This window comes from Cataglyphis hispanica, chromosome 16 (assembly GCF_021464435.1).
Source record: "Cataglyphis hispanica isolate Lineage 1 chromosome 16, ULB_Chis1_1.0, whole genome shotgun sequence".
Taxonomy (NCBI): Eukaryota; Metazoa; Arthropoda; class Insecta; order Hymenoptera; family Formicidae; genus Cataglyphis; species Cataglyphis hispanica.
The window spans coordinates 2,433,993-2,459,158 of NC_065969.1; the positions used below are offsets into that span (position 1 = coordinate 2,433,993).

Below are 25,166 nucleotides of genomic sequence, written 5' to 3' on the forward strand. Positions count from 1 at the left end.
TGCGGTCGGAGGAATTTATAGAACATAATGTCTACGGAAAATCTGGAAAGTATCCTCCAACACTTTCCTAGTATAGGAATATGATTCACGAATCGCCCTTCCAGGAATGCGGGTTAAAGAGCGAGTTGACGATACGGATTATAAGCGATATCCACACGCGTTATCGAGCCTTTCTGATGACCTCCCGTCACGCAAACCTTCATCATTTTAAGCTCCCAATTTACATAAGCAAACCTTGCAGCGGGCATGTGAGGAACAATGACGTGCTTTCCGCCCAATTGCAACGCACAGCGACGAAAAAAATTTCTCGAGATATCTCTTCCCGAAAGATTCCTTATCAAAATTCTCGAATATCGAGAATAGCGAGGACGCTTCGTCCAAACGTTACGAGCATATATATTTGGAAAATGTTTAAAGATGCAACGAATGAAAGCTGAAGTTTCGCTCGAGGTTATCCCAACCGTGTAAGATAGAAAAACTACACAATCGAGGAACTAAAATGCTGAATGAGAATTATTCATATACAGGGTTGCGTCTGAATAAAACACGTTTCTTTCATCGGCGAGTACCCGACGAGCTAAACATAAGGTCCCCGCGTCTTAAAAGGAAAATTTCCAGCTGACTTTACAACTGCTACGTAATATTAAAAATATTTTAGAATATCTCCTATAACATATTTAAGTTTTTTTAAATTGAGACACCTAAATATCTTAGAATATATTTTCGAAAATAAAGTTTGAAATAAAATTTGTTTGATTTTAGCGGGCAAATATAACAATATTATTTATTTCTGATTTAGTGGACATTTTCAAGCTTGTTCCAACTTTATTTTTTTATATAAAATCTATTTTTTATTGTATATTTTTATAACATTTTTGAGATCTTTTTAAATCACTATAATAAAATATTTTTTTAATAAGTATTTTTCGAAATATTTTATATCTTAATCTGATATATTTTGATATAAGAAATAAAATATCTCGTAAAATATTTAGTTTTCGATAATACTTTATGTATAGAATAATGAGATAAATCAATTAGTATAAAAAAACCCTAGATTGTTAAAAAAAAAAGATGTTATGTTTACCCATAAAATCAAACAATTTTAATTTCAAACTTTCTTTTTAAAAATGCGTTATTTTCTAGATATTTAGATGCCTCAATTTAAAAAAAACTCACCTTGTGTATATAATCGATATTTTTCTCAAAAATATATAAATGCTATATTTTAATGTGCGCTTTAATATTTACGCAAACTAAAATAGTGAATATCTCGATAATTAAGAGCCTTTATTTTCGTTTCTTGAAAATTTAATTCAGCTCGAAAGTAAAACTTTATAAACTTGTTCTAGTTCGCTTTGATACTTTAATTAAATAAAAAAAAAAAATAAAATAAAATAAATCCCGAGGAATTACTTCGATCTACGCTCGCGGAAAATGATCAAGCGTCAACTTATGTACACATATGCGTGTCCTCGAGATTGCACCTTTCACCTCTGGTCTGTTACATAAAGTTACGCTTTGACAAACGCGCCGTGTACTTCCCTTCCGCCACGCCATGCCACACGTACATATATTTTCGCAACGTTTTCGCAAGCGCGTCTTCGTCCGTTGTTGAGAGAAGCGAAGGCGCTCTCGCAACACACTCGTTTCTCGCCGCTCGATAAGGCTGGCTGGCTCTCGATGAAAGGAAGGAGCCTGTTCCACGTCCCTGAAGGTCTTCCTCGTCGGCCTCGGCTTCGCGAAGCGAGTCAATCGACCGGTCCGTCTTTTTCTCACGGCCGTGGATCGGCGGCGACCGCGGCGGCCGACATACCTAAAGCTTCCATCAACAGCTGGCCAATCCCTTTAGGGACCAGCTGCGCTTCCCGTCCCGACGACACAAGTCATATATGTACACCGAAAACTCTCTTCTCTCCTTCTCTCTCTTTTTTTTTTTTTTATTCATTTCTCTCTCGGTTGCTCGGTCACGCTGGAATCTTCGTCAATTTTACAAGGGATCAAGTGCAAGGAAACATTTTTGAGCTTCTATCATTTACCTGCAAATATTTTTTCCACGAATTAAAAATCTTTTTGATTAAAATCTTAAAAATTTTTTTTTAATCCTAAATTTTGGAAAAGGCCTAATTAATTATTTTAATTAATTATTGAGATACATTTAGTAGCGAAAATTTTTATTTTGCGGTCGATGAAATTTTATTTAAAAAGAAAAAAATAAATTTTTTAAGTAATTTATTTCACCTTTTGATGTCGAATTGCGATGAGAAGAAAATGTTTGAATAATGACAGATCATTCTTCCATGCTTGTGCGAAATTTCAAGTTTTTAACCCGTTATGTTTTAAGCCCCCTTGGCGCAATCGACGCGGTTAATGCATTTTTAAATTCAATTTACGCGTATCCGTAATTCACTTACGCGTATCGGCCGCGTAAACACTTCCGTAAAACATTCAGATCCGGTGAACGTTGGCTTGCCGGACGCTCGCGCCGGCAGCGACGAGTTAATAGAAAAACTTCATCAGCGCTGCCTCGCGGGGAGAGGGGGGGGGTAATAATCGTAATTGCATCTGCGAGAGTGCGACTGCGAGATTAGCCGGATTTCACTTTTTCAACGAAATGTACGACGGGAGGTAGCCTCCACTCTCTGTCTCTCTCACTCGCGCGCGGCTTGCTCTCTTTCGTAATTTTCGCCGGCCTTTGTCGTCTTCTTCCCCGCCGCCCCCTCCTCTCCCGTATTTTACCCATCGCGCGTTTATTAATTTCAAAAGTTGCAAGACGTCGGCACGACCGGCAAATTGCACTTCGGAATCGTGCCTTTTTGCACCTAGTCGTGCGAAAGTCCCAATTATGGGACGTAATGAACGCGTGTAATTTGTTTATTCGGGAGAAAACCGTTACGTCAGAGAGCGAATCCCCGCGACATGAACGGTTGTCTGGTTTTTTTTTTCTTTTTTTGGCGTAAAGCGGCCTCGTAAAATTACTTTCGATAATTAAAGCGAGAATGTAAAATATTCGATGATTAAATCGCTTTCCATAATTAAGTTATTACAAGGATGTTATCGGGATCGTAAGAGGCCACTGACGTAGCATTATACAGGGTGTATCAAAGCGATCGTATCGGATATTTTTTTAGGAAAATTATGCATTTTCGAGAAAACTGTTTCTCATAAAAATTGTATTATATGTTGTTGTTTCGAGTAACGCGTTACGAAGCAATATTAGTATGGAGAATCATGTTAAGATCACTTTAAGATTTTTTAATGGAAACCTTAATTTTTTATTGCATATTCATGCTTACCTCGAGAGCTTTTCAAAACGCTATAATAAAGTATTTTTTTATTAAATATTTTTCGAGTTATTTTATATCTTAATCTGATATATTTCGATATAAAATATCTCATAAAATATTTAATTTTTGATAATACTTTTATATACAAAATAATGAAACAATTGGTATAAAGAAAATAATAATTTTTCAAGAAAAAATATATAATTATTAACAATGTATTTTTTTAAGCAATTATTTGTTTTTTTTTTTTTACATTACACAATTGAGATTCATCTCATTCCGTACATAAAAGTATTACGGTAAGATTATCGATAGCTAAATATTTTAAAAGATTTTATATTTTATCTCAAAATATGTCAGATTATATAAAATGACTCGAAAAATATTTAATGAAAAAAAATACTTTATTCTAGTGTTTTGGAAAGCTCTCGAGATAAGGTACATGAATAATGCAATGAAAAATTGAAATAAAAATCGAAAACGGTACTTTTTTTTAATATATCACGAGAAATCAATCGCTCATCTATGCGATCTAATCGTATCTTAATATGTTTAATTTATTATATAATTTCTTATTATTATCCTGCGTCTGTTGATCTCGCAGACCCGATGGACCATCAAGTCGACATGACGGCGCGATGAAAATAGGAGCAAATTTCCGTTATATACACAATCCGCAAGCTTTACGATGATCGACGAAGTTCGGACATTGCGACGCCGTGGTATTTATCGAGGAACCCGTTATATAACGCGGGAAACCGTCATAAAGCCATCCGGGGATCTTTGCGATTAATGGCACGAATAAAATTCCCCTACCCTCCCCGCCCCTCCCCCGAATGCACTGTATCGTAAAACCGTGGAAATTCGACGGCGCTATTCTCGAAACGCTCGCGATATCGTCCTGCTCTTTTTTCCTCGGGAATCGGGAATTTATCTGATGAGATACGGAGAAGAAGCGAGATAACGTTCTTTAACACATCGTGCATGTCGCGAGAATGCTTGTATTATTAATGGCAAACCAAAGACGACGTGTTCGAGATAAGCGGCTGCGGAAAATTGCACGAATGATGATGCTTGGAAAGAAATCAAAATTTCCTTCAACGTGTCCTTGCGCGCGCGCGAGGAAAACCGACGTCTCGCGATAAGTCGCGGTCAATACGACCGTAATAAAATTTTTAATATTTTTAATATTTAAAAAATTTTCTTCATTAAAATTGTATATATAAATATATACAATTACATATGTATGAGACGCGAAGAGGAAACGAAATATCTTACGGTTGATACGATGCTTTTCCATTCGCCTCTTGATAATCTCCTGCGGAGATTGCATGACAAGTTCCATACGTCATTCACCGGACGCGGTTCTAAAAACGGTTTTTGTCTTCGGGGGATATATGTCCCCTCGCGCGTAAAATTGTATAAATTATCGGCGACACATTCGTAACGTGTTCAAGTGTAACACACACGTGTTTCGAATATATAATATCCGTTCTCTCTTATGTCAAGAGTGAGTTCAGAATAAAGAAAACGCGTCCTTGAACTCTTTCTTTATACCGCTATCTTTAGCATTCAATTGCTAAGAATAAAAGGAATAATTGTTTAATTTCTTAATGGAGAGGAAGAGAGAGAAAGAATTTTTTATATCTTTATATTTCTTATTATATTATATTATATTATATTTACTAATTGTATTATATAAATATTTTTAGAAATAAAATTATTTGCATCGACAAGAAATTTATAATTATCGTCTTCCGAATAAATGTAGATTCAAAATTCTATTCTCTCTCTCTCAAAAAAAAAAGAAAAAAATATCGTCTTTACAAATCTGCTTATTGTAATAAAATCGATCCTATCGAAAGTATCTTCTGTCAACTTTGAGCAAATTGCAATCAGCAAATATTGATGCAATTATCGAATAAGCAATTTGAGAAATATTAACGGACGACGAAAATTCGATCTTCTTTCGGTCTCATTGGTTTCTACAATGATAAAGAGATGTCAAGAATCGTGAAATCGAATCGGAGAGAATTTCTCTTATCCAGAAATATCGCTCGAGTTCAAATCCTGCGTGGGGAGGAAGATAAGTCCGGCGATAAATAAGATTCATTTGGAGCTCCTTCTACGAAATGGCATCGATGCTCTGCAAAATTTGTCTCGAAAATTTCTCAGCATCTAACACGATGCGACATCTACGTGGTCTTCGATCGTCTTTAAATCGTATGCAATTTATTTTCTAATTTAATAAAGGAAGATATTCGACTCTTCTCCTGGAGGTCAATCACCGCGGGCGTCGATTAAACATGACTAACGACTTAATTAAACGCCGACAAGTCAATTGCACTTGACGAAAGATAAGTCCGAATCGATCTAACGTGTTTGATAAAAATTACCGACTTTTTTATATTCCCAGAAGAAGCTTAATTAAGTAAGAAGAGAGAAATGCCCTTAACTAATAAACAATATAAGAATTTTAATAGAGTTAATATATATATATATATATATATATATATATATATATATGTATGTATAAAATAAAAAAAGCAATATATAATATATAAAATTGATGAAATTATTTTTCAAGAACCAATTATTTTGCGAGGCATTTTTGACATTTGAGGGGATGTCAAATATAATTTTTTCTACACAATTTATATTAATTCCTGACAGTACTTACATTGCGTCACTGCATCTTTTGAATATTGAAGCTCGCATAATATCTCGATAATTTTCTCTTTTTCTTCTATAAAATATCTGTCTTCTTCCTGCATTTTTTAATCTATTTTTTTTTTTAAATTATCTTTATTCTCGAAGATACATTCCTCTTCAAATTATCCGACTGGCTCTAGCTCTTTGTGTCAAATTCTTTTGAGCGTCATCGTAATCGTTTCGCATCGATATGAAAGTCGTTAAAAATTAATAAATTAATTACTCAATTAATCTCTCGCGTCGTTTTTCATCAGCCTTCAAATATATTTTCTATCTCTGCTCAGATCCAAGTCGACAAATGATCGATCAGAATATCTCCTGGTTCTTCACGTGGCCCCTACATTCCGCCATCTTTCTCCCACTATCTCTCTTCCCAACCGTCATCTCGAAAACTTTTGCCGGCCCGCGGAGGCAGGTATAGGGCCTCCACTGTATCTAGGTGAGCAGAATTGAAAGGGAAGAGGAAAGGGCAGGTGCGTATCTATACGTACCTATTTACGGTCGCTGCACGCAGTTGCGCGCCGCTCGAGGCGCACGAGGAGAGGAGAAAATCGAGGCTATATCCAATTATTAAAATTAGAGGCTCCGTCGCCTTCGGTGAAACACTCTGGTAAGCGATCCCGCTGCAACTCGACTCCTCGTCATCCTCGTCGCCTTCTTCTTCTTCTTCTTCTCCTCTTTCTTTTCTCTCGACGGTCGTTCCCTCCCCCTTCACTCGTCTTTTTTGCGGTTTTCTTCAGATCAGCTCCTTTTTGCTCTTTTCCCGTGTCTTATTTTTTCCTTTTTTTTTTGTAAGTTGATTTATTCGTATATATTAATCGTTATTTTTTTTACGTTTTATCCTTTATCGATTTCAAAATAATTTTGCATCGAATTTCGAACCGTCATCTTTTTAGATGATTTATAATCTGAATAGAAATCTATTAAAAATTTTATATCAACATATTCTTGAAGAATTAAATTTCTATCATGAATAATAGATATCGTTCAAGATGGATTTGAGAAAATGTAGATCTACTCGATAAAAGATAATCCACGTGTTCTCTTTTCCCGCCTATTTTTCTTCTCCTCTATCTGTCTCCGTAATCTTTAATTAAATCAGAGTCGTACGCGATAATGCACAGTGATAGACATATTAATGCCGCGATCGCCTATATCTTTCTTCATATTCCCCTGAGGAGAGTTTAATTTCACGGCATTTAATAAATTTATTTCTCTCTTTCTCTTCCCTCCTCTTCTTTTTTTTTTCGTTGGCGCGAAGAATCCAATTTTTTTCATCCTTTTCTTATTTTTATATTCCCAGGCAAATTCCCCGCACGAATTACCGTGAATGGAAAGATCCTTTGCTTCCTGCAAACTGCCGGTTCTTTCAAACTGCCATTTTTGTTCCACTTTTCCTCGGTCTTACTGTTATCCGTGAGTACCCAGAATAATCGATACGCGAACAGACGCTCGCTGATTCCCGCCCCCTTTAACCCCCTCCCTCCGCCCCTCGGCTTTTTCTCACCCCATCTCACCTCTCGCCTCATCAATCCAGCAACGTCCAGAACGATATCGACGCAACGAGACGGAGCAGTTCGAAATATGCATTTTCCGAGAGAATTGCAAATCCGCACTCTCCCCCTCCCTTTCGAACTGCGTTCTCGCCTGCGCGAAATCCCGCTCATCCCCACAGGTACAGGTTGTTTGTTTTTAACGCGCATCATCACGCGCGATGGCTAGCGAATTCGTGTCAGACCGACGAATACGCGGCTATAAAATTCGATATGAAAAAGAGAGAGAGAGAGAGAGGGGAAAATATCGTTAAAATAATTAGAGCTATCTAATATTACGTGTAATTTGACGCTTCGTCGAGATTCCGTTCGTATCGTGATACAGTTGTTCGTTATGATCTGTTATATTTTCGCGAGATATTCGCGTCAATGGATTTACTGCTTTCTGGAATGCGCAAATTTCATCCGCCGCATCAACGATAATACAATAGTTAAATGTATTTTTCGATTTTACGCGATAAACGGGAAAAGCTAAATCGAATTTTTCACCCAGTTATTCGATATCGATATTAGAGACATATTGTGCATTTTTATTTATATAACAGTTGAATTTAAATTATATTATAACTTTATCACTTCTGTGATAAAGTGTCAAGAGACGTAAGAATGGGACTTAATACGTTATTATCAATATTTAAATATAATGTTACGATTTTTTTTTAATATTTTTATTGCAATTATTAAATTTGTCAAGCAATAATTTATACTGCTTTTATATTATAATTTTTTTTTTTTTTTTAGAGTTTTATCAATACCTCCTACATTTTGTCAAAATTTCAGGTATGGAGATACGAGGAGTTACGATTTGAGAGTTGCATATTCTCTGCAACAATATGTCATGTATGTGCAATATCTAACAAACGCGCGTGGCTACAAATTTTCCAAATTCCCCGACGTTCTATGCGAAAATAATCGATGGCCTGCTTTCAGATGCAATCGCAACGCGGTTTCCGCGATGGATGCAACTTGTTTATCCTATTGATCATTTGTAAAGCCGAGATGCGCGGCGGATATTCGGCGCTCGCTATTCAAAAAAACATTACAGGAAGTGTTCATTTAAATTTGCAGTATTATTTCTAAAACATTAGTCAGCTGTTTATAATTATGTCGAGTACGTGAAATTATTAAGTAAGCTTGAAAATTTTGTTATCAATTTAGATAACTCCCTTTTTAAATTCAACTTTATAATATGATATGTCACTATGAGAAGTCCATTTTAAGCATCTTGCAAGTAATATATATTTTTAAAAACCTAAAATAAAATTTACATAATTTAAATGTGACGTATATATAGAAAAATATTTTAGAAATATATAATATATATTATTAATATATATAAAATATATAAAATACCGATATAATATATATAATATATATATAATATATATATAAAATACGGAATAATAAATAAATGGGATAATAGAACTTATATTTCATCAATTTTTCTCGAATAATTCATTCGATGCAGCAGAATTTAAATATATCAAACGTATATAATGAAAGCTCGGAAAATCATATTACAAAAACATTATATCATAATAAAAGAGCATCTCTCTGAAAGAATTTTAAATGAAGAGTGAAATAAAATATACCATCAGAATTTATAAAAAATTTAATACAATCAATAACACGCACATTTATATGAAGTTATTGGTCGAAAAGGATTCTCCACCAAACATTAATAGCTTTTTTATAACGCGAAAATATTTTTATGCCGAATATAAGGTAAAAAAAAAAATGAACTTTTATTACAATTAATTAATGGGTGGTTTACATATCTGGAATTATGATATTTATTAAAATAAACGCACTCATTTGGCAATTATGAAATTGATTTTTAATTATCGGCGGGTCTCTATCTCTGTGTACAAATACTTCATGCTTTTGTCCCATACTATTTTCAAATATGAAAAAATTGAAACATTATGATTTGAATCCTTCGAATCAACGAAACGAGAAATGTATGACATTAGGGATTCCATCGGCTTTTGGAAAGTTGGAAAAACGCAGGTAACGAAAAATCAAGGTATTTTTATCGCTCTGCAAACTGTGCGTTCCATGGAAATTGTAATACGATTAAAAAGGCAATAATTCCTTAGATAAAAATAAATCGAAAAAAGTAGAACAAACTATTCATTGCAAAATTCTCTTTTTGAAAAAAAAAAAAATAACTTTAAAGATTGAGAAATCACTAACACGTTCATGTTATTTTTTTTCAGTTTAAATAATCTTGCATTAGGTATTTTTCAATTTATCATCAAAATGAAGAAAAGATAAAACATTCTCTTTATTGGCAAAGTGAAATCAAGTACTTTACGTTTAAAATTTTATCTCTTGCAGAAAATTTAAAATTTAAATCTTTTTACTAACAATAAATGGAACATTACTTTTCTTCTAATATATTAATTAGAGCTGTTGAAGATGAATTATAAAAGATGATATATAACACAAAGTCATTAGAAAAATTCATTAAGCTTTAAAGTGTAAATGTATTAAATTTTTATTTTTCTCGAAAAGTCTCTCTGTGAAAATTTTTTTTTTATATTTTTAAATTATTTTTACAAAGAGAAATCACATTTATATTCGTAATGTAGCATGATCTTGTATTTATAAGTTGAAATCTCTTTTACTTAACATTTTTCGCTTTTTATCCCTCCTCTCTTCCTCTTCCGTAACGATGTCTATGTTTACTAACAAGTACGCAGAACATACTCTGTGATACAATCGGAAGGAGTGATTCTTCGCGTAAAAATAAATTGGGATAATGAACATTTTTTTTTTATACAAGGCACACATATTTTTGAGAATGAGGAAATTTAGATCAAGCATTAACGCATATTTTATTTCATTTTATTCCTGTTTTATTATTTCTATGGAGATTCTAAGCTACACATAAGTAAAAGAATTTCATTAGTTATGCCAGATCAAGATAACAAAAAGTATAATAAAGCAGGAAACATTTACACATGTGTATATTAATCGAGGTGAATAGGTTTTTTAATTTATATAAGAGATAACACAAGCTGGACACTTTTTGAAAAGAACACATCGTGTCAGAAACTTCTCACAAACTTTCGAAGATAATGTATTTCACAATTAGAGCGTGCGTCTAACATAAGAGATTTCTGATAAGCTGCTAATAGTAGGAGAGAGAAGAGAGATAGGATATCTAAACCATCCCCCTCTTTGGTCCTTGCCGTCTACCTGACAAAAGCTGACCTTGGGACCAACATTCATCTCACATTCTGAGCTTCTCTCCATCCTTCTTCTTCGACATCTTCTGCTAGCGATCGTTTTCAGTCTCTTCTTATGTCTCCTGGACCCGAAATGACGTTATCCTCTCGGTCTCGAGACGACGACCCAACGAGCACAAAGACCCGTCAGTCCAGTCGATTCTGCGCGTCTCCAGTCGTTCTCTCTCTCTCTCTCTCTCTCTCTCTCTCTTTCTTTCTCTCTGTCCGCCATTGCATCGCGAAAGCTTGCGAACCGCTGCCTCTCGCAAAAGGTATACTCGTTTGCGAATAAAGCCAATCATCTTCGGTAAATTCTTGACAGATGAAGAGCGTCTAAAGGGACACTTGTACCAGGGTATCTCTTATCTCTTTTCTGGAAAAGTTGGGAATTTTCAGGAATTTTTTTAACTAGAAAAATTAATATCTTACGAAAATCGTTCAATTCTTTTTAGGAATTTTGAACAAAAATATCTGAAAGATCGGGAAATTACAAGATTTTAATAGATCCTGTGATAAAGACAGGAATGCGGGATAGAAAAATGTTAAGTATCGAGATTTATCTTTATGAGAGAAATTAAGGCAAAAGTTTTTGGCACGTCCGTTTACGAGATATGGCAAGAGAAGACATATTAAAAAATTCTTTCGTGATCTTTTACTGTTAGAGGCATTTTTGCATTTATAGAGAGATAAAAAAATTGAAAGGCACAAAAGGTATCTCTCCTCGTAAGGAGCGAAACAATTTTTAACTGTAGAAAAAAAAAAGAGTGCTCGCAGCACACATCGAGTTCCGGGAAGTTCATTGTTGCGCCAATTTCGTCCGAAGTTTTACCGCAATTGAAGGCTGCGCGTCTTTTGACAGATCTCGCGCAGATGCGTCAACGGAAAGCAGATCTGGTTTCTAACGGTACCATCGGGGTGGTGCTCGCCTTTTTATCTTTCCCGTTTTGAGGGACTGCGACAACGAAAGGGAGCATGTCTTCCTGTGAAGTTCTTTTTTTTTTTTTTTTATGGAAGAAGATCGAGACGAAATGGCGAACTCGCGATAACAAGATCGTCAAAGATTGTTGGAAGTGAAGTTAAGATTAACGGTTAACGCGTCACACGAGACGTTCTTGCAAACTTTACTCAAGGAAAACATTACATCTGCAAACCCGGAATATGTGTGTCACCTAGAATTCCGGGACTAAATGAGTGTACTCACAAGCCGTGCTTGTCGGGACAAAAAATAAAGTAACGAGAGAGTTCCGAAATGTCATACGAACATTGAAAAGAATTCTTCTAATTTTTATATCATCATTAAATTAAATCAAAGACATACACAATCGATAATTATCGAAAATAAATTTTTAACATGTAGCTGTCGAGATAATCGACACGAGCAGAGTTCTTTCGACCTCTTAACATCGCAGCCGGTAAAAATGAATTCGTTAAAGATTTTTGGACTCGGCAAGACTGTGTTTGTATGAATTAACACTCAAAATTTTGAAAGTGACAGATTTTTTTCCCGGAGATTCTGGACCAAAATGAGAGATGGCAACTCCAACGCGAATAAGAAATCTCGAGGGTGAAGTCCTGGCGTGCATTTAGTAACGCTACGACTTCTGGCAAGACTTGTCCAATAAATTATTGTAACATATTATTAAACAATGTATATTAGTGTTTTATCCTTTAAGATTTTTCGGTCATAGGATTTAATAATCTTCAACGATGTGCAATAGCTTTGCTTGTACATGCCTGGTATACAGGCGAATCGAATTCGTTTTAACGACGAGTATTTTCGACACGTGGCAGATTTTTAGTGATTTTTCAAAAATCCACATGCGCCAGAATTATCAGGTTTCCGGTTTTAGTCAGATCAAAAAAATTCTCGTAGAAAAAAAAACAAAATATTCATTCAATTTTTTTTTTTACACTAAATATAAATTGACTTGTGCTAAATAATGTTGAACTGTATTACAATTTGTATATAAAACATATATATAAATATATTTAAAAATAATCAACTTAAAATAAAAATTATGAGGATAACGTATTTTTTATAATGAAATAAAAAAAATTGATTGGATTGTTGTATTGATTTTGGAAAATCTATTTGAAATCGTTAAAATAGATTTTATAAACATATTTATAACACGTACAGATAGAAATTTTAACGAGAAGCTATTTTGTTAGTAGATGACCAATTAAAATATCATTCAATTTTTCACAATCATATTAAGCCTTAGGATTTCTAAGGAAATTTAATTATCCCGGCACTTTTATTATTTTGCGTGACATTGCGACGTAATTATCTCTTTCGTCTCAATAGACAGGAATTAAAATCTCATGGACTTCTCTTTGCCTCATATATGCCACATATGCGTTCACCATATTAAGATTTTAATTTCATCGAAACTTGATTATTCCTTCTGTTTCGCGTTCTCGAATGCCACTGTGTAATCTCCCATCAATCAAATGGATCATTTATAGCTGATATTAATTAATTTGCTTGCATATAATTCTATTTTTTTATAAAAAAAGAAAGATTGCTAAAGCAAGAGAGATACAAGCATAATTAATCATATATAACATTATTTTTTATTAATATAATTTAGAAATTATTTTTTAAGTTTGCACATATTTATCAGTATTACTTCGTGAAAAATACAAAAAAGAGAAAAATTATTAATGTAACAAAAGATTTAATTAAAGAGAGTACCATACTAATTACTTGAAGATTAAGACCAGGTTACTTAAAATGATTTCCTACAATTAAAACAATATTTATCTTTTAAAAAATTTAAAATAAAAAAAGTAATTATAAAAATTAGAAAATTTAATAAAAAATAATTACAAACAAATTTTATAAAAAAATTTACAATAAAAGAAATTATAAAATTAATAAAAGGATCTACAAATAAAAAAAAAAAGTTGTTTTTTACATGTAATACATTATTTTGTTCGAAAACTATCATTAAACATTCCGTCAAACAACTACCGCCTCTTTCAAATTTTTTCACTGATACCAATCTTAATAGTTAAGTACCTGAACTATGTTGCTCTAATAGACTCGAACTGGTCAATTCTTTCATCTTCTCTTTATATTTGTCCTCAATCTGAAGAAAATGGTTTTCCACAGGATCGAGCTTAAAGTTAAATCAGGTCTGAATTTCCTCTTTTTCTATCTTTGTTAAATATGTAAGGCATGTAATTTCAGCTGTTTGGAAGTTTTCTAGAAATTTTTTAGTTGTACAAAGAAATTGAAATTGCTTTGAATATTACTCAATAAAAAAAATATTCAGTAAATCTTTCAAAAATCTCCAAAATTTTCAAGTCTCAAAAGTCTTGAGTATCTAGCAAATTTTTCCACATATATGTATATGTATATATGATATTTGAAAATTGTTGAAATGTTCACGATTATTGTAAATACAATTATTATGTTGTAAATAAAAAATTATTATTTGTAAATAGAAGATTAGTCAAAATAATAACGTAAATTGTTGTAAAAGAAAAATACATTTTAGTTATACAAAAACAAAATTCTTTAATATTACAACTATTTATCTTTTTATTAATATTTGTTAATTTGAAGGAAATTCTTTAAGAATTTCTGGGTTTTGAGTAATATATTCGAAGAATTTTCACCATGTATTCCGATAGGACCTAGAACCTATTTCTAACCTCAGTTCAATGACCTCAGAGTAAAATGGAACGGAAAAGGGAAAAATGAAGGGTCTTCTTCGTGCCTAGGCCTGGTCTAGATTATCTAGATTTTCATCTATTCACCATTTTGAATTTAGGTATGCTTTACTATTTTTTCAAGGCACAGAATTCCTCGTTTTGATTTGTTTAATAATTATCAGTAAAAACTGTCTAGAAAAAATACTTATATTTTAACGATTTATTTTACATTATTTTATTGATAATTTATTCCGTTGCAAAAAAAAAACGAGAAGTTTCAGTGACCAGAAGAACTTTTTTTACTTTCAATTTTTTTTGCACGAGAAAGATTTTATTAAATAAAAATGATAAAACATAACGTGATTTTTTTTTAACAAATATTCATAAATGAATAGAGCGAATATAAAGAGATATCTTATCTTCTAAAAAAAATATATGTCGCTGTTGATATAAAAATGATAGATTTTTACTTTATTTTTCCTCATATTATGATCACTTCATGCGGAGAATAATTACATTTTCTCAGAAATCTTTAAATCTTCATGAAAATCTAAAAAGTTTCAAGTTATTTAATTTTACGCGATTTATTCATGGAAATGATAATTAGAACAAGATAAAAGTTACAGTGTGCTTTAAAAAATAAAAGAAAGATTATTTATTTAAGATTTGCACTTTTCGTTGTAAAGATTCTAATAATTTTTTATTTTATTCTATGACGATTAAAATGATCAGTTAAAATATTCGACTACAAACTCGTCAAAGAATCTGTATTCTTGTCGGAATCCATGCAACGGAAGGAGTTCGTTGAACTTAAAAAAAAAAAAAAATCAAAAAACGAATGAAATAAAATGTAACCAATCTAGTTAGACAAACAATGCGAATACCGTCCAGAAATATCTCACATTCTCGTTTATTCACAAAATATTCGTAACCAGAATAATAGTAGTCGAGCCTCTTCAAATAACAAGGAATACTGTACGAATTTCCATTGGGAAAAAAAAAAAAAAAAACTGCTCGTCACGGACGCTCTTTCCGACAATGTTTACGCCAGTCTCTTAGGTCTTTTTAGACGCTATTAATTATTAATCGACCGACGAACGCGCTCGCGCCGCCTGTACATCGGCGCGGCAGCACATATACATTTTTTCAGAGATAATTCGATGTGTCCGACCGGCTCGTAGGTTCGGGGAGAGGTCTGTGAAACCCCACTGAACAAGGGAGAACCCTCGTATTCCTCCTCGAACGCGTTCTCCATCCATCTCTATCCGTTTCGCTTGTCGTCGTGCTGGCTCTTTCTCTCTCTCTCTCTCTCTCTCTCTCTCTCTCTCTCTATCTATCTATCTATCTATCTATCTATCTATCTATCTATCTATCTCTCTTTCTCGCTCTCGCTTTCTCTCTCGCGAATACAGTCCTCTCGGTAAATGTTCAGTACTAGGCAGGCTTAGGCATAGGCGTAGGTTTGCGAGAGACTCGACTCCGAAAGCCACTCTGCGTTATTAATACATATTGTCATAAAATAAATGCGTCCCACATTGAGTTACAAAGAAATACACTTGTCAGAGATGTGAATTGTATTTTAAGGTAAGAGCAGACGTTTATTTTTCATTTGCACGTTTTATACCCCGACGCAGCTCGAGAAATTATAGTTGGATTGAGTGCGATACTATTCGTGAAAAGAGATATACATTATTCTCGATAACTAATTATATTGTTATATTTAAATTAGTTATATTTAAAAAGAGATTAAAGGAGTCTAATTAAAGTAGCCGCTAGTCAAAGAATACAAAGAATTGCGAAATGAATTAAAAGTTTAAAAGTCACGAGTTAACGATAACAGCTCAATACACGGTTGGCCGTTCTAAAAATATTAGGTGGCAAGATAGATATTTCCAGGCAACTTTTTGGGCCAACGTCATATTGTCATTGTGTGTAACACACTTTAGATAACCGTTGATAACGCAACAATGACACGCACGAATGGAGGAACACGTGTTCTATTCTGAACATAGTAGTAGTAGAGATTCATAATGATGATGATGATGAAATTTACTGAACGGTGTCACTAATATTTCGGAGCAACTTTTTTAATTTAGACAAAACCCAGGAAATCACGTTCTGTCAAAATGTCATCTGTCAAATTGTCATTATTTCATAATTTTTTTCAAAATTCAATCTGTCAACATTTCACCAACAATCTCTTATCAGTATAAGAAGCTGATGTATACCTACAATAAAAAAATTTACAAGAAATATTACAAAATAAAAAAGAAAAGAAAAATCTTTACGTTTTCCCGGGATTTCTTCGTGTTTTCGCGAAGAACAAATATTTCCTGAAAATCCCTACGCCAATGGCGACTGCATCAGCGTTCACACGGGGTCTACCCCACACGATCCCCACATGACTGTACCCGGGTTCCCTCTCTCTCTCCTCTCGGTCCACCCCACGTCCTCCTCTTCACCCATCGCTTCCCCTCACCCACCGCTCGATACATGTGAGCCGTTCGCCGCTTCAGTCGTCGTTGGAACGTCGCCGAGGTCGTACCTCCACTTCCACCTGGCATATCGGCGCGTTTAACCTGCCTGCGTAAAACGGGAGAGCGCGCGCGCGCACACACGTATATATTTATATACACACATACACGCGTACGTACGTGGACGCCCGGTAATTTATGTTATACGCACGCGTGCATGCTGCTCGCATCGCGTAGCAGAAAGAAACGGCCGGTGCTGGTGATACGAAGCGGATAAAAGTTTTTTTCCGAGGGGAGAATACGACGAAGACGACACGACAACGAACGCTGTGTGCTTCGCCCTGAAAAGTTAGCTGTTGCTAATAAGTGTGTGTGCGCGAAAAAGTGTGCAATATCATTATTTTTTTAATTTTTCTCTCTCCTCATTGCGCGCCGCGTCACACTCGTCGGGAAAAACGGCGGCGAGGCGTTTCCAAATCTCGTGAAAAAAAAGACGGCCAAAACCGAGGATAGCACTCTCGCTGTTATGATCTCCTTGAATTATGTCGAGGGATCGTGAAAAGGATGAGAATCCTACGTCCTGCTCGGTTCGGAAAGAGCGTTGAAAAATTGACGACTTTCTCGTAACGTTAGCAAAATTTCGTGTAACGTAAATCGCCAAAATTTTCTTCTGACATTAGGCAGTAAGTAATAGTACAGCCGTCAAGCTTCATTTGTGATGTGGAAATAATTAGATTGAAAGAAATTCATTTTTCGGAGAATCAAAAATATTCACTACGTTCATTAGAAAGATTTACAAAAAGTGCATTTATTTATGGATGTGTGTAACTTTACATAAACTTTACATAATATTTTCTATTTTTTTTATTGCGGAATTCGAGTCCATCACATCAGCTGTCATTTTTAAGAGGCACTTTTATCGCCATAAGTTGGATTAATTTTTATCTTTATAACGCATTTATAATTTTCATTATTAGTTTTGTTGAAATTTTAATGATTTTTATTCTGAATTTTTACTTCGTGTCTTAAGAAAAATTTTGCTCATTTTTATTTCTAGTTTTGATATCTTGAAATATATTTTGTATCGAGAAAAAAAAATATAATTTTGATTTCAATCGAGGGAGAAGCTTAAAAGAACAAAATAAATAATATATGTATTTGAAAAAAAAAAATCAATTTATTGATAATCGAGCGTAAAGAATTTCAGAGTAAAACAAGCGACGGAGAGCAAAGAGTGTTTTTAATATTTCGAGTTATTATAAAATCCATCTCAAAATTATAACAAAATAAATAAATAAATAAAAATAATACAATATAAGTAACATGGTCTTGGCCGGCTTTTGAAGGATTTGGAAAAACTCGTTGACAGTAGTCGGGCTGTCAACCAGGAGCGGATACGAACCGGAACCAGACACGAGAGGCATCCTGCCGGATACGTCGCGCATCGAGATATGGATTGGTCGCTGAAAGCTCGCCGAACGTAAGTTCCCGTTCAAAATCACGAAAATTCGTAACTTATCGAAAAATCGAATCACTTTGAAAACTGCTGAACGACGCGAATCTCGTCGACCGATCGCTCGTTCCGACGGAAAGGTGATGATCCCTTTAATGTGAGACGCAAAGACGTAGTGCGTTTTAAAATCCACGACACACTCGTAACGATACGCGCAGTGCGCTTCTCGGGCCTGCGTCGCTTCGCGTCAGCTGTTTTCGAGTAAGTCGAGTCCAGTGTCATTTTTCGATGACGGGACGAAGCGGCGATCGAGAAAGTGTCAGATGCCCTTGACGATATACCCCGTGCTGTGCAAAGAGATTTTGTGCTTTTCTTTTTTTTATAAAGTGAGCCATCGACACTTGTCAACGTCGATCCTTAACATTGACACGATTTGTCAGTCGTTTAAATCGTTTGAGAAAGAATCGCATCGCGCACACGGATGACGTGTAATATTTCGAGAATTCGAACTGTCATTTTGCGTTCGCTCTCAGTTGTCAGTGCTGCCTTAGAGTCGGTGCCTACTCACTGCACGCCGACAAAAATAAGTCTATGTCCCAAGCGTATCGCGTCATCGATAGACCGTGGGAATTGACAGAGACGATGAGATCAGCATTAATTCGCGTCGCTGCGAAGTTCTCGCTTTTGAAACTCCTCGCGGACTGTCAAGTTCAAGACGGCGCGCGTGCCAATCGTGACGTTTGTACAGTAATTTCGGTGAGCATCGATTCTCGATGCTGTGTAAATACAGCGGGTGTATCTCGAGATACGTAAATGTGGCAGCGCGCGAACATCATTTTTACGCATATTTTTAGCATCGAGATCGGAGTTCATCGGTATCACGTATATACGCCGCCTTTGCGCCGATTCGTGCTTTACACGACGCACGTTGTCGATGAATTAGTAGCGATGCGTTTTTCGCCAAAAATATGTATCGTCAAAAATTCCGCGAAATTGTTGATCTCACGTCAATCAATTTTCTTTGTCTCTGACGATAAAAGATTTTTATCGAGCAATTTCGTGAATGCTAATTTTTTTTTTTTTTATTTTTAAGCGAGGCAAGCTTTAGGCAATTACCAAGAATATTTCGCCACGATGCACGGTACGATGGATAAAATATGATGATGCACGGAAGAGTGTAATTTTGCCCCTGCGGAAGTCTTCGTATTACAATGAAGCGTCGAACACAATGACTGTGATACGATTACTGGCACAAGGAGAAGTCTCAGAGGAGATTTTTTCTACCAGTAGCTGAATCATATTTTTTTTCCACGTTCTCCAAGCTAGGAACTCAGCACATTGTAAATAAAACTGCAAAATTTTATTTGATTTTTTCCCCGTCAACTTGAAATAATTTTTCTATAACGAAAATAAATGAAAAAGAGATTAAAATTGAATTCAACATCTCATATTCTTTCACGAATAAAATTCACACTTTCAAAATAAAACGACACTGTTATTTAACTCGATAACCTAATTCAATTAATTTAATTTAATTAATTAAATTAATTTTTTTGTCAAAAATATGATGAATAAAAAATAAGGTAAAAAATTAAAAAGAAAAATACTTTTAACAAGAGAAAATTAATTATTAAATAAGAAAAAATATTTTCCTCGACGTTACTTGACATATGACAGATCGATTTTACGACTTGAAGATAAAAAATATTCCTAATCTATATAGGAAGTGTACGATCTAAAATCGTCATACGATTATAAAGAGCTGATATTTTCCATTTCCCTCGCTACAATGCGCTATAAGTGCGGATTATCTCGGTCGAGAGCCCTGGCAGAAGCAGACTGGCCTTTCTCTCATTCATTATTCGTGCCGATTCCTAGCGTTTACTTCAAGTTATGACCACGCTCTCGGTTGCATAATGAATCGTAAGCCAACAATGCTGTCGCGTAATCGAATGGCGCGGACGTTTGTGTTCCATCCGCGAACCAGGGACGTGCATTCTCGCCTACAGACTTTTCATAAAATGTAGGAAAATTACACAATATCACAGAGAGCGGTAACACATCATCCGTATAAATTTTTGCTTCGAGAGAAATCTCTTAAAAGCACACAAGCTGATCCTAGAGATGAGAGGAGGATGCTAATCGAGTCTATCGTAACGTTGACGTGATCTTTTTTTTTCTTAATTTTTTTTTTTTTTATTGGAGTTGTACGGATTAAAGTTTAGAGATCCAGGGATACTGGCTTTACGTAACGAGCGATCAACTCGTAATCGACAGATCTCCGTTCGATCCTCCAAACTCGAGATATTTTCGAAAGCCTGAAGTTTTCTTGCCGCTTTTGTCAATATGTCTTTGTTTCCTTCACCCCCCTCCCCTCGCTCCTAATCTCTAAAACATTCTTTAATTTTTCAAATTACAAAAGGTTATTGAATTGGTCAAGAGGGTCGACTGGCTCGATCTTTTCTTTATTTTTCATGGGAGGGATATCCGAGATGTGTTTGCACAAATAAATAACAATTGGTCAAATTGATGCAAAGAAGAAAGTTTAAAATTATCGATAATAAACACGATGAAATGCGATACACAAACTCGATATTAACAATAATAATAATAACAGTAGCATTGGCGGTGATGATAATAATTACAAAATCCGATATGTAAATCGAAGTAATATTAGAACTACGCGGACGCTCGTTGCAATAATAACATTTTCGCGATAATAGCTAAAACGAGGATGGGAAATCAAATTAAAGAACAGCCAGTTATTGGCGCATGGTGTTTAATAACACAACAATCGCGGGCAGGCATTAACGTCAGGCGAGCCGACAAACATGGCGGGTAAATCGTACGGTTGATTTCGCGATGCGTATATGTGCATATATGTGCTCGTGTGGATGTGTATGTGTGTGTGTGTGTGTGTGTGTGTGTGTGTGTGAGAGAGCGGGATAACAGCGCGTTCTAAATATATTCCGCATAAGATGGATATGTACTGTGTGTTACGTGTTTGAGTAAAATCGTGACGTGCGTCAGCTGACCAATCCGGCCGACGCGTATACGTAACGTAGTCGCGATAATATCGGCTGTATAAATTAAATCGTCGTTGAATATTGGACGCCCCGATGTCGCACGTGATGAGATTAATTTCCCCGAAACTTCTCCGTGCGGATGTCGTTTTTTAATATCGATTTTATTTCCAATGAATTTTACTTTAACACGCAAGATATTCCGTAATTATACAGCATTATTCAACTTAATGAAGAATAAAAAATATCGAAAAATATCGAAGCACTTTTTTCTTTTTTATATTTGGCGGTAACCATGCATACCAAATGTTACGTCACAATTGTGTATGTTATCTATAGAGCTGTCAAAATTTGCTGACCGGATGGTCCTTATGGTGTGTTCAGAAGTCCCAACTATTGAGTATCGTCTTATCAACTACTCGTTGATTTGTTGGTTCTAAAAAGAACCAATCACATCCGGTTACTACACAACAATTGTGTTTCCTAAACGCACTCAATTTTTCTTCCTTGAGAATTGGAAGAAATTAAGTATTCAGAACTTTTCGATTTATTTTACATTAGAATTAAGTGTAAGATAAAAAATACTAGATACAAGAAATATATTAGAAATATATTAGATACAAAAAAAAAGAACAAATATAACTTATTAGAACGTAAGAGATCTGAGTAAAAGATCTCATTGGCTACTTTCCTTTTTTTTTGCCCCCTCTTTCTTCTTTCTCTCCTTCTCTTTTTTCCCGGTCAAAAATTTGGAGCCAAACTACACTAGTCGAACATGTTTCATTTTGCATTCGTGCCTCGTGTGATCAGTCAAAGCCAAAATTTAAGTGTATATGTAATGCGAAATGCGCAACAAAATTTCTAAACCACGAAGGTATGTATATAAAATCAAAGATCCATCCATCGTAAATGTATGATAAAAAGTAATTTAGATTTGCTGCAAGTGCGAAAAAAGTGAAAAGTGTCTTACTAACCTTGTTGTATTTTTGGTTATTTTATAACTTTCTTAAATAAACAGATACATTCTATAAATTATGATAAATTATATAATTTGTGAAATATATCAACAATTGTATCAGTAATTTTGTGCTCATTAAATTTACAAAATTTAATTCTTAAAAAGAGATATTTCTCAGATATTTATTTTTAAACACGTGATAAAACATTTTAGAAGAATGTTTTACCACGTGTTTAAAAATAAATATGAACCTGCATACGTTGATATATATATATATCAGCAAAATAGGCAAAAACTAATCTTTAAGGATTCTTATTTTATTCTTGGTATATATTTGTGATATTAATATTTAGTAATAAGAAACAGCGCAGATAATTTTTGTCCAGATAAAACTAGTAGCATATATGCATGTTTCTCTTTTCTCTTCTTTTTAAGGTTAAAAAAAAGATATTTTTTGGTTTGTCTAAAGGTTTTCAAAGGAACCACGTGCTACTATTACGTACTACTACTCATATTCGGTGAACAAGAGAATGAAACTAACGTAGATTTTTATTTACTTCTCTTTATGTATTTCCTTATGTAATATTAATATTTAATATTTTATACGAAATATTATTATTTTTTTTTTTGACAAAAAAGTAGAAAAGTTTTTTTAGATAAATATAAGCATTAGATACACCTTCTTTTTTGAAGCATTTCTCGAATATGTGGGAGAAAAGAATGTTGGTATATTTATATTTTATACATTTTTTTATATTTTTAATATTATAATAATTTTAAATATTTTTTTTTAATATTATATTATATATTAAAGTCATATCAGTTCTTTATAAATAATTTGAATAATGCAGATATTTTACAATTTTTAATTTAGATTTTTATTTATAATTAAAGTAGTTTTACGAAATTGAATTTGTCTGTAAAATCAAATATTTTGATCAAAATTATTATTTCTTGTATAGTAATTTCTTAAAATCATCATATGTTTATACTCGAAAACATTCATTGTTGAGCATTAACGTTCTTTTATTTAACGCAGTTATGATCGAATAAACGATGTCGATGAACGTCCCGAAGGATCCACAATTCACTCGCCACATTACTGATCTAAGGTGGAAGTCGTTACGCTCAAGCTTACTCCTCCGACCGAACGATCTCTTGCTCTTCCTCCTTTTTTGCACAGCTTGACCCTTTTGTGTCAAGTTGTTCGAGTCTTCGAATAGCTGACTTTCTTGTGATAACACCAATAAACATTTATCGCATCTTGCAGTTTTTAGAATGATTCGTCGATCTTCAGTCTCATTTTTATCTCTTTTTAATCTTCTATTCAGCAGGAATCTCCTGAAATTTTTAATCACATTTTTAATCGATCAAAGGCAACATCGAGGACATGACAATCCACATTAACACATTTATATCGATTATACTTACATAGTGTATCTTTAATCAAATAGATGTAGCTGATGAATTTTGAATCCGATTTTGTTGATGCCTACTGCTTCCATATTCTTATCAATTTAACAAGTTATCGCATGTAAGATAGAAAAGGTTTCTTCGCACAAGATTTATTCAAGATCTCTCGGAGGAAATTCTTCCCTAAAAAGGGCAGTGAGAGTTGTTTCTCGGAAAAAAAAGGATTTTCCCTCTCTTTCTCTTTATCTTCTAAATATGTATATCTATCTCTTATTTATTATTATTCTTACTTTATATTATTACAGATAATTTTGGCTGTAAAAACCAAACGAATGAACCAACTCTGAACGAACCTTCAGACTTGGTCACTTGTCAAAAAAGCGTACAATGACCTTTAAAAGCGATAACAAAAGTCCTTGAAACATTATTTTCAAATATTTTATAGTCTATTATTAATCAAAGTTATTGTTTTCTAATTATAATTATCTAGTTTCAATTATAATTACGTAGCGTGTTTCTTCAGCAACTGTAATTGATTATATAATTTTGATTGAATTTGAATTGTTTCATATATCTTGGAAATGTATCACATTATGATTCAACGTCACAATTTGATTGCGAATTCGACGTGAATAGCGAGTCGAAAACTTTGAATAAAATTACAGGAGTTTTAAAATTTTTTAAGAATATGTATATATATATATATATTAATAATTAATAACACAGAAGCATAGATTTGATTATTGATAAAACATTAAATTCTTAAAAAGAAAAAGATTTTAAGGAGAATTTTTACGATATTATTAGAGAAGTATGATTTCATAGCACTTGCAGTACCGCCTACCTTACGAAGGGTTTTGCCTCTTTTTAAATGTTGCTGACGTTCATTGCTAAAATGCAACAGGTGGGCTGGTCAATCATCAATTAGATCCAAAGTTGTAAATTCCAACTCGGTTTTGGAAACTTCCACGCGCCTTCCTGATTCGTTGAGATTTTTTTTCTACCTGAAAGAAGGCGGGATCAATGAGCAATGTCAGCGTAGAATGTATTTGGCCGCCATTATAAAAAAAAAAAATATATATATAACAGTCGTTGTCAGTATCCAAATTTTAATCGCTATAATAATAGATAATCACATGTAAATAAAGCAATGAGTTGTATGTTAAAGGACTCAGGAAACATAATATTTTCATTCATAAAAATCTAACATATCAACTATTTTCGTCTTAAAGTTATTGTATAAAAAAAAATATTGTTTTTTTATTTTTTTATTAAAATTATTTTATTTTTTGAAATTTTTTTTTTTGTATTTTTACACATTTACATATGTTTACATTTTGTTTGTACTTCGAAAAGAGAGAATATTTTGCTACTGTTTTATTGTGTTCAAAATTAAA

The 25,166-nt window shown here is 33.8% G+C and overlaps 1 protein-coding gene and 1 long non-coding RNA gene across 9 annotated transcripts in view; both read left to right on the top strand.

Annotated features, from left to right (window-relative positions):
* The window catches only part of LOC126855406 (uncharacterized), a 151,314-nt gene that overhangs the window by 71,384 nt on the left and 54,764 nt on the right, over window positions 1-25,166 (top strand). The window lies entirely within an intron of this gene.
* Window positions 1-25,166, top strand: part of LOC126855386 (protein gustavus) — a 143,122-nt gene that overhangs the window by 63,192 nt on the left and 54,764 nt on the right. The window contains exons 1-2 of one of the 8 annotated variants that reach the window (XM_050602996.1): window positions 16,946-17,605; window positions 18,269-18,402. The exons of 1 other annotated variant lie outside the window; for it this stretch is intronic. In XM_050602996.1, the coding sequence (XP_050458953.1) occupies window positions 18,374-18,402 (29 nt within the window). In that variant the 5' untranslated portion in view covers window positions 16,946-17,605; window positions 18,269-18,373. Of the gene's footprint in view, window positions 1-16,945; window positions 17,606-18,113; window positions 18,403-25,166 lie in introns of those variants that run through there. 6 more of the 8 variants (XM_050602997.1, XM_050602999.1, XM_050603001.1 and 3 more) reach the window with 6 other exon arrangements.